The sequence below is a fragment of the Labeo rohita genome, chromosome 14 (genome assembly GCF_022985175.1).
Source record: "Labeo rohita strain BAU-BD-2019 chromosome 14, IGBB_LRoh.1.0, whole genome shotgun sequence".
In the NCBI taxonomy this organism is placed as follows: Eukaryota; Metazoa; Chordata; class Actinopteri; order Cypriniformes; family Cyprinidae; genus Labeo; species Labeo rohita.
Genome location: NC_066882.1, coordinates 16579608 through 16591346, shown reverse-complemented (window position 1 = coordinate 16591346; position 11739 = coordinate 16579608). Strand labels below are relative to the sequence as shown.

The window sequence follows — 11739 nt, the reverse complement described above, 5'->3', positions numbered from 1 at the left end:
ATGGTAATCAGCAAGAATTGCTTTGACATCCTTAATTGTGACCCTGGACCACAAAAACAATCATTGGGTCAATTTTTTAAAAATTGAAATTTATACATCATCTAAAAGCTGAATAAATAAAATGTGTGGTTGATGTATGGTTTGTTAGGATAGGACAATATTTGGCAGAGATACAACCATTTGAAAATCTGTAATGTGAGGGTGCAAAAAAAATCTAGATATTGAGAAAATTGCCTTTAAATTTGAAAATGATCTTCTTAGCAATGCATATAATCAAAAATTAAGTTTTGGTATATTTACGGTATAGGAAATGTACAAAATTTCTTCATGGAACGTGATCTTTACTTAATATCCTAATGATTTTTGGCATAAAAGAAAAATCATTTTGACCCATACAATGTATTGTTGGCTATTGCTACAAATATACCCGTGCTACTTACAACTGGTTTTGTGGTCCAGGGTCACAAATGTCTTTCCTATGTTTTTCCATATTGACAAGATGTGACAGGGTTAAAGACTGTAACACATTTGAAGGATCACATTGCCTTCAATTTTAATTTTTGGGTTTTTTGCAATTTCTGATGTAGGATGCTTGTTAAAGTTTAAGTGTAATATAAATATATATAAATAAATATAAATAAATATATATAAATATATATATAAATATATATATATATATATATATATATATATATATATATATATATATATATATGTATGTGTGTGTGTGTGTGTGTGTGTGTGTGTGTGTATATATATGAATATATGTATATGTACACACACACACACATACATAATATTTGTAACGGGGTTGAGTGTGACGGGCTTGTGGTTTTTTTCATGCAAAGTAGCTACTGCTCCTCATGTAGTTGGGAGAGTAGACCATATATGGCAGCAATAAAACAGGCACATTTTATATACTTATGGATTAAATAATAATTTTCCACCTTAATTTTATGTGACGGGGTTGAGTTGTTAAGCTTGACAGTACCCTCCCTGACTATAAAACTCCTCAAAAATATGATGAAAAATTTGATACTACTAACCATTTTCTGCACCACTATTAAAGAGACCTGAATGATGTCATTTCTGGTAAAAGAATGGTTAGTGTGACAGGGTTGAGTTCAGACTGATGTTTTTTTTAAATATCTTGCATTTTTTTAAGAAAAATATTTTGCACAAGAAAGGAACAGAAATAAATGCTTATATTATTATTTTTTGTTAGTGTTTGTTTACATAATTTAATGTGTGTGTATGTGTGTATATATATATATATATATATATATATATGTATGTGTATATATATGTATGTGTATATATATATGTGTGTATATATATGTGTGTATATATATATATATATATATGTGTGTATATATATATATATATATATATATATGCACGCACACACACACACACAAGCATTTTCTTTAGCAGGCATCTTGGTGTTTGATCACTCAGATGCATAAAGCATGTAACCTTGCATTTCTAAATAAAATTAGGATTCTTATGGAATTGTATTCACTCGCTAAAGCAGTTTTTATTCCCATTTGCCGCTTGCAGAATATTGTCAATATATAATTTATGGAATGTTTACTTTTTCATTGAGACTTTGATTTGCCTTTTGAATAATGTGATTGTGTGCAGCATTATCAGTGTTGTTGTTGTTGTTGTTGTTGTTGTTTTTTTTGTGGTTTTGTCATATTAAATTTTAATGCATGGCATGCAGTTTGCTGTTAGGGCCTCCCTCTAGGACTGCATGTGACTGTGAGGCAGCGTGCATGTCCTGAGCTATCAGTGCACTGAACTGTGAGTAGGATTGACTTTGACTTGTATGTAATTGTAGCCCTGCACCAAGTAAATAAAATGTTTATGAAGCTGTCCTCCTGAGAGGAGGTGTGTGTAATGTACAGTACATGTGTTTTTGTGTGTTTATGAATGCGATAGTTCGCACAAGCCAAGGTGTCTGCAGGGTTCTGGAGTGTCAGACATTAAGGACATCTGTTCAGACATACACACGACGTCTCTCTCTCACTGGTTTCACCCCCTCTCCCGGGTGGCAGGCTATTTCAGAAACACAGACTTCCGTTCCATGCTTGACCATCACCTTTTCTGTATAACCACACTTGTAGTATAAATGTGTACTGAAAATACTTATTCATTCTAAATACTTATTCTATTATATACATGTTAATTTAGTGTGATTAATTGTGGAAAGAATAATGTGTTAAAATGATTAACATATTTAACACACCCCACCCCGACCCAGACCAGTTTGTCATCTTATTGTACGTTGCAGACAGTTTCTAACATGATGCACGACAAACGACTGATTACATGAGGTAGCCTATTAGAATGCATTTATATGCACCTAAGATTCAAGATGTGAATCTTGTCCTGTATTTTTGTCTATATTTATATCATATGTGACCTTGGACCACAAAACTAGTCATAAGTAGCAGGGGTATGTTTGTAGCAATAGCCAACAATACATGGGTCAAAATGACCGATTTTTGTTTTATGGCAAAAATAATTAGGATAATAAGTAAAGATCGTGTTCCATAAAGATATTTTGTAAATTTCCTACCGTAAATATATTAAAACTTAATTTTTGATTAGTAAAATGCATTGCTAAGAACTTCATTTGCACAACTTTAAAGGCGATTTTCTGTATTTTTTGCACCCTCAGATTCCGGAGTTTCAAATAGCTGTATCTCATCCAAATATTGTCCTATCCTAACAAACCATACATCAATGGAAAGCTTATTTATTCAGATATATTCAAAAAATTGACCCTTATGACTGGTTTTGTGGTCACATATGATATAGTTTAGCAATATCTCTTAAATTACAAAAGTGATATTATACAATAGTTCGACCAACAAAAAGTTAATATTGTGTTTTATTTTAGGCACTGTATTGTCCTTTTTGCTCAATTTCACTAATGAAAGCCCATTAGTATCTATTTATTATAATTATTTATGCAATGTTGGATGAGAATACCTCTTTCTAAAGCTTCTTTTTGCAGTGTCTATTCAACATTGCAATTCAACATTTAAATGATCATTTGGGGGGTAATTTCCAAGTCGACTAATGTGCAGTTAATTTGTGATTAATTTAGTTATTTTATTTGCCACATCATGTAATTAATTAGATGAAAAATTATAATCAGTTGAAAGCCCTATTATGTAGCTTTTATAAATATCTTTTATAAATATTTATACTTTTTATATAGTTTTTTTACAAATACTTTTTATACTTTTTAAGCCATTAAAAAAAGTTGCTTAGTCGTGTTTAAACCCTTTTTTCAGAAAAAAGAAAAACGAGAGCTAGAACTTTTCTGTCAGCTCCTCTAATTAATGCATTTATTATAAAAAGCACAAAACCCACTCTCAATTGTTCTCTGTCTTGTGTATTATGATGCAAACTCATGCTGTGCTGTTTTCTGGAAGAAAAAAAAAACTTTTTTGCTCTTTTGTTCTTTTCATCTTTTCATTTATAGTGTTTCCGTACCTGTGTTGTTGCACGTTCTTGATCTCTCTATACCTCCCAGCTTTTATCTCTGTCTCTCTGTCTGCGTCTCCTCCACGTCCGTCCCTGCTCTCACCCCCAACCTTCTGTTGAACTTTTTTTGATTCTCAACTATTCGTCCTTTTGTTTTTCTTTTCTCTAATCCCTCTCTGTGATCCTAATCCGCCCATAAACTCTCATCATTGGTGTATATTGCCTCTTGCTGTGTGCTCTGCTGTGTTGAAGTCGAACTGACACTAAGAATCAACACAGTATTTTTGTTTACAATCCCAACCTCGGTATTGATGTTCATGGACATTGTTTTCATCGCAGATGCATTTCATCCTGCCTGAAAGGAATTGTTACAGTTCTGAATAAGAAGATTGCATTTTGTGAACACATTCCCGCATACAAACTCATCATGTCAATATGCCTCACAGAGTCGTGTGTGCGTGCGTGTGTGTGTGAACATCATCATCTCTATGGTACTACTGTCACCCTTCCCCTGGGTAAGACACTGCACACAGGGTTTAAGCAGATGGCAAATCTCTCTCCCTGGGGTATCATCAACTTACAGCCTTCGCTCATTCTCTCTCCCACTGTTTTGCTCTCTGTCCTTCCTCGTGCATATCTGATCCCTTTTTTCTTCTCACTAGTAGTTTTTTTTTTTTTTTTCCTCTCTGACAGACAGGAGAGAAAGGGACATCCACTTGCAAATTATATCTTTCCTGCTCCATCTCTCCTGTCTCTCTCATCTCGTCTGTCTCCATCTCTCCTCCTTTGCCCTCCCTGTGTAATTAACTAGGTTTCAGTAACAAACCTTTGGGCTTTGGGGTTGCTATGGTTACCTCTCTCTCCATACTGTTTTGTGTTTGTCAGTCTATCTCTGTTGCTAAATTGTGCGTGTGTGTGTTTGTCCTTTTTTCAGTGGCTGTGTGTCTGTTCATTTGGAAAAAAATGTTTGTCTGGGCTTACATTAACTCCATCTGGTAAATTATTTGTTGGCTCATAAGCTCGTCACTTATCATGCGGTTTAATGTCCATGTGCAGAGGTGTAATGAATTTTAAATGGAAAAAAATAATCAGCAATCTTATTGCTCATTTGTGTTTTAACTTCACTGTCTGATCATGAAGCAATGTTGTTTCAGTGCCAACGGCCTCGTACTTGAACTTAAATGCTCGGCCCTGTTTGATGCGAACAAATAAAATTTTTAATTGAAATTAATACTGATAGGCAAAAACTTTTTGCCGTATATTGTCTATCATTCAGGTCTCAGAATGAAAAGCACCTTTGTATCTACAAGTTTAATTTGTAAAATTGGATAAATGTTTTTGTTTCACCTATGACACAGGTTCAAGACCTTGCGTTTTACTGAATTGATCGAAATGTCAATTAGCACTTTGGATAACCAGGCTCATGACTGCATTTTGCTCAGTTTACTAAAGGACTAAAGCACATTGAGACAATTTGACAAAGGAGCTTATTCACTATTATGGCACATTTAAAGGGGTCATATAATATATATTTTTTTAATATTATATTATGTTATGTTACACTAACCAAAATTATAAACGCAACATTTTTGTTTTCGCCTTCATTTTTCATGAGCTGAACTCAAAGATCTAAGACTTTTTCTATGTACACAGAAGGCCTATTTCTTTCAAATATTGTTCACAAATCTGTCTAAATCTGTGTTAGTGAGCACTTCTCCTTTGTCGAGATAATCCATCCACCTCACAGGTGTGGCATATCAAGATGCTGATTAGACAGCGTGATTATTGCACAGGTGTGCCTTAGGTTGGCCACAATAAAAGGACACTCTAAAATGTGCAGTTTTACTGTAACACATCTCCTTTGCACAGAGTTGATCAGGTTGTTGATTGTGGCCTTTGGAATGTTGGTCCACTCCTCTTCGATGGCTGTGCGAAGTTGCTGGATATTGGCAGGAACTGGAACACGCTGTCATATACGTCGATCCAGAGCATCCCAAACATGCTCAATGGGTGACATGTCCAGTGAGTATGCTGGCCATTCAAGAACTGGGATGTTTTCAGCTTCCAGGAATTGTGTACAGATCCTTGCAACATGGGGCCGTGCATTATCATGCTGCAACATGAGGTGATGGTCGTGGATGAATGGCATATGCCTGCCTATACCATAACCCCATCGCCACCATGGGCCACTCGATCCACAACGTTGACATCAGCAAACCGCTCACCCACACGGCGTCATACAGGCTGTCTGTGATCTGCCCTGTACAGTGAAAACCAGGATTCATCTGTGAAGAGAACACCTCTCCAAAGTGCCAGACGCTATTGAATGTGAGCATTTGCCCACTCAAGTTGTTTACGAAGACGAACTGCAGTCAGGTCAAGACCCCAATGAGGATAACGAGCATGCAGATGAGCTTCCCTGAGACTGTTTCTGACAGTTTGTGCAGAAATTCTTTGGTTATGCAAACCGATTGTTGCAGCAGCTGTCCAGGTGGCTGGTCTCAGACGATCTTGGAGGTGAAGATGCTGGATGTGGAGGTCCTGGGCTGGTGTGGTTACACGTGGTCTGTGGTTGTGAGGCCGGTTTGATGTACTGCCAAATTCTCTGAAACACCTTTGGAGACGGCTTATGGTAGAGAAATGAACATTCAACTAATGGGCAACAGCTCTGGTGGACATTCCTGCAGTCAGCATGCCAATTGCACGCTCCCTCAAAACTTGCGACATCTGTGGCATTGTGCTGTGTGATAAAACTGCACATTTTAGAGTGGCCTTTTATTGTGGCCAGCCTAAAGCACACCTGTGCAATAATAATGCTGTCTAATCAGCATCTTGATATGCCACATCTGTGAGGTGGATGGATTATCTCAGCAAAGGAGAAGTGCTCCCTAACACAGATTTAGACAGATTTGTGAACAATATTTGAGAGAAATAGGCCTTTTGTGTACATAGAAAAAGTCTTAGATCTTTGAGTTCAGCTCATGAAAAATGGGGGCAAAAACAAAAGTGTATAATTTTGGTCAGTGTACATTGTTTATTAATTAATTAATTGTTAATTATTATATTATGAAAAGTATGTATACACTACCTTTCCATTTGGGGCCAGTAAGAATTTTTTTTAAACAAATTTATATTTTTTTGTTAGCAATGACATGTTTATCAAAAGTCACAGTAAAGATGTTAATTATTAGCCAGCAGAACGGTTTTCAACATTGATGATGGTAAGAAATATTAATTGAGCATCAGTGTCTCCTCAAAAGTAATTGATAATGAATAGGGGAAAGTCATGTGAGAGAAGGCAATGTCTCCATTGCTATATGACTGGTTTGTTCGGCTGTGATTGGTTCATGCAATAAATTTCACCTCTTGTGTTTGTACGCATTCCACTTTTGCAGTTCAGTCTGAATGAACAATATAATGCCTTTAATGGGAAGACTAATTTTAAAATGTCAGTTAACAACTTTTGCACACTCAGATAAAAGCCATTTGTTATGTCAAAATAGTGAGTAATCAAAGCTTGGTGAAATTTAAAGTAAATCTCTGTGTCTCTGACCAATATTTACAGAGCTCTGATGATTGATTACCTGACAAATTCAAAAATAGTTAAAAGTTAACTATTAAAAAGCATAGCTGAACATTATAGCTGAACATACACTACCAGTCAAAGGTTTTGAACAGTGAGATTTTTGATGTTTTTTTTAAAGAAATCTCTTCTGCTCACCAAATCTTCATTTATTTGATCTAAAGATCAAATAATTTTTTTAAAATATTTTTACTATTTAAAATAAGTTTTCTATTTGAATATATATTAAAATGTATTTTTTTCCGCTGTGAATTCAAAGCTTAATCATTACATCATTACTTCAGTCACATGATCCACATGATCCAATTTAAAGCATCCTTGCTAAATAAAATATCCATTTCTATAATTTCTTTAAAAATTTCTTTTGAATGGTATTGTGCACAATGTTACAAAAGCTTTTTATTTCAGATAAATGCAGATCTTTGGATCTTGGATCTGTATTTATCAAAGAATCCTGAAAATGTACTCTGTACTCTGTAAATGTACGGTTTTAAATATTGATGATAATAATAATAATGATGATGATGATAAGTTTTTTTTCTTGTACATCAAATCAGCATATTAGAATGATTTCTGAAGGATCATGTTACACTGAAGACTGAAGTAATGCTGCTGAAAATTTTCCTTTGATCACAGGAATAAATTACATTTTAGAATATTTAAATGAATAGAACTGTTATTTTAAATAGAAAAAAATATCTCACAATAATACGACTTTTGCTGTATTTTGGATCAGATAAATGCAGGCTTGGTGAGCAGAAGACGCTTCTTTAAAAAACATTAAAAATCTTACTGTTCAAAAACTTTTGACTGGTAGTGTAAGTAAATACATTGTTTAAATATATGAAAATCTATTGTTTAAATTCTTTCTGCCTTGAGTAATTATTTTGGAATAAATGTAAAATGCTTAAAAATCTTGATAAGATTCATACTAGGCTTTGATAAAGTGATGATAGAATGATAGAATATTAATGAAGAAATTACAATTGTTTTTGTTCTGATAGTGTAAGTAATGTTTATTTAACCAAGAAAATGTGACTGGGAAATTAATTTACATTTGATAGCCTCCTCATTTTAGAACACCACCGCACACCACTGTTGAGCAACAAATCAGCTTTGCCACCAGCATTTTACAAAAAAAAAAAAAAAAAAAAAAAACAGGAATTGGGTTTTTTTGTAAACATATTTGATTGAATGAAAAAAAAAATCTTTTTTTAAATGCCTTAACTTTCTTCAGCTAATTCTCATCCTTGACCTTCTCTGCTCTGATTGATTTTTTTTTTTTTTTTGTCTGTCACCAGTAAGGCATTAATTTAGTTTTAAAACACTGTTTTTATTGCTGTAATGTCTCTGACATCTTCCCTGAAGAGTCCTCTGTTTTCTTTTTGTCGTTTCAGCTAACAAGACACTTCTGGGTGGAGGAGGAGGTGAGTCAATTCTTTTTTTCCCCCTCTTTTTCTGAGTCTGAATGAGACAAATCTAGACACAGCTCAAGAGGGAAAAGACATTAGAGGAGAGAAACATCGGAGAGGTGAGAGGAATTAGAAGGTGAAAGAGAGCAAGTGAGAATCAGCAGGTGGAAACAAAGGTGAGAGAGCGAGAACGTATGTGTGTGATGGGAGCTGTTGTCAGCCTGAGGCTTTGCACTTTTTCTGAATTTGAACAGACGATCTCTGATAGCCCCGTGAGTGAGAACAGAGGCGCTATTTGAGGAGCAAAAGAGCGATTAGAGACCCAGTGAGATGAAATGAGCGCTAAACTCTTAAACCATCTCTGATAGAGCTGCCCTTCCTTCCCGACGCACACACACAGATGCCCACAAACATCGACAAGAGAAAAACAATTCATCAGCAGATTCTGAATGAAACGGCGGAATTAAAGAGAGACTGTGCTTTTTCGAAACCGTTTGCTCACTGTGATGTATTAAAAAGTACTTTGATCTGACAAGACGGTAGATCTTCTCAGAAATACAGTAAAGCCTTCAGATTTCTCCCATCTATCTGTACATACACATATTCATCAAACAGTGAGCTTCTTTGCCATTGCAGCTGCACGAACAGTTAAGTCTTAACTGTTATTTAAAGGACAAAAAAAAGCTGCCATGATGTATTGGATATGGTGCCATGGTCTATCTTTGAACATGTTTCATTATAGTATTCTACTGTTATTTGTAACAGGGCATCCAACATATAAACTCGCCCATCAAATAAGTAGTTTTCTCCTGAGGATCCATAACTACGTTTGCAATTATCTCAGATTGCACTTTTAGTCATTAGTTACGGGCTTGTAATGTTCCTGCTCTCGAGAGGTTCCAAATAACGAGCGTGTTACATGTAACAACTGTTTTTCCAATAGGCTCTGCGCAGTGTGAACCAACCTCTAACCTGAAATAGCAACAGTAGCATATCAGCACACCCGTTTCCACCAGACTAGCTGCTAAAACGTCTTGACAGCGTTAAGGAGTTAGTTCACCTAAAAATGAAAATTCTCTCATCATTTACTCACCCTCATATTGTTCCAAACTTGTATTCATTTCTTTCTTCTGTGGAGCACAAAAAAAGATATTCTGAAAATCTTTTTCTTTTCCCATCCAGTACAATCAAAATCAAATGTTTGGACCCCAGTGCTCTTCAGAATATTATCCTTTGTGTTCCACAGGAGAAAGAAAATCATGCATGTTTGGAAAAACACAAGCAATGTAAATGATGACAGAATTTTCATCTTTGGGTAAACTAGCCCTTCAGCACAGCATTCAAAAATAAAGCACGCTTCTTTGGAATGCTTGTTCCTAATTGGGTAATTAGCGTTTTGTGTAGTGTTTTTCTTCTCACATATATAATATGGTAATATGTGATAAATAAAGGAACATGAGATATTACTTGCAGTTTAAATTATTGTATTTATTTATTTATTTTGTAGCAAGATAATGTACAGTCATTATCACAAAGAAAAAACATTCTTGTAAATTACATACATTATGAACCATTTAAAAGTAACCTGCAATATTTCACACAACAAACAGACTAGTTGTCATGTGTGACACTATAAATAAGCATTGTTTTTGAAATGCGAACACTGTCAGTAGTTGTGATAATTGTACATACCTCATGTGCTTTCAAAATTTAAAACTACAAACTTAATATGTTATGTTAAATACTTTTGGAAAGGATCTAATTAAATTGGGAAATAAAGGAATTAAATTAATCACAAGGTGACGCTAAAGACATTTATCATAATAAAGGTTTTCTATTTCAAATAAATACTGTTCATTTTGAACTTACAATTACTTAAAGAATGTATCACTGTTTCCACAAAAACATACTGAGCAGCGCAACAGTTTGGAACATTAAAGGGATAATTCACCCAAAAATGAAAATTCTGTCATTAATTAATCACCCTCATGTCATTCCAAACACTCAAGATCGTCATTCATCTTCATGACACAAATTTAGATATTTTTTATTAAATCTGAGCGCTTCAAGGCCCAGAAAGGTAGTAAGGACATTGTTAAACTAATCCATGTGACATCAGTGGTTTAACCTTAAAGGGTTCATCGGATGCCCATTTTCCACAAGTTGATATGATTCTTTAGGGTCTTAATTAAAAGTCTATAATATACTTTGGTTAAAAATTCTGTATGGTAGTGTAAAACAACACCCTTTTTACCTTGCCAAAATCAGCTCTGCAAAAATCATCCTGTTCATCCTGGTTGAGGTTGCTTTAAATGTTAATGTTCTCTGCTCACCCCGCCCCTCTCTTCTCTCTGTGGAGTGACAAGCCTGTTTACTTTAGCCGCATTTAACCACATTTAGCCGCTAAACTTCCTGACTAGCACGTTGTTAGGAAAGGCGATCGCAAAGATTCATAAAAAAAAAAAAAATAAAACCCTTATACTTACTTCTGCTGTAAGTAAAGCTGGATCATGAGTGATTCACGCGAACATAGACAGATATATGTAGATCGGGAGGCACATTCCCTTCACAAACAAACGTAATCCGCTGCATCTTCAGCAGCTCAGATGCTACAGTGTAACACAGAGTTGAAATGTTCAACAGCCCAGATAGGAAAACTGTGTGGTGCTAATAATGCTCAAGAGACGCAGTTTAATAAAATGCCTCACACGTCGTCACACTCATCCACATACATGGGGATCGAGCAAGTGAAAAATGTACACAAGCATGCATCCAACTCAGGTCACAAACAGAAAGGAAATAAATAACACGAAGAGAGCCAGATGTCGGTACAGCGAGTCATCTCTTCACCTTTCCAGAACGTACAGACACACGTTATACACATGCGCAGTTGTCAGTCTGCCACAGCATTACCGCAAATGCTCTAGTGGCCGTTACAAAATCATATGGCATTAACCATGAGAACACTTTATAGTACAGTTAGTAAAAGTATTACAATACTAGGACGGAAGATCAGTTTGTTGATGTTTGGCTGCCATTCTCGCTCTATCTGCACAGCGTATGTGAACGTGCTGATGACGTATCTTGTCTGCGCGAACAGGGTGCGCAGAGGTATACAAATACATATTTGACAGGCAGGTAGGAAAGCCAATCAAAGCACTCAGTCAGAGCGTTTTAATTGGACGAATATTTCTTGGTCCTACGCATTTCACAAAATATATAAATACATACATTTAGACCACT

At 35.3% G+C, this 11739-nt stretch overlaps 1 protein-coding gene across 1 annotated transcript in view; it reads left to right on the top strand.

Annotated features, from left to right (window-relative positions):
• Positions 1-11739, top strand: part of macrod1 (mono-ADP ribosylhydrolase 1) — a 79223-nt gene that overhangs the window by 36801 nt on the left and 30683 nt on the right. The window contains exon 4 of the mRNA XM_051127554.1: positions 8482-8511. Coding sequence (XP_050983511.1) covers positions 8482-8511 — 30 coding nt within the window. The remainder of the gene's footprint in view (positions 1-8481; positions 8512-11739) is intronic.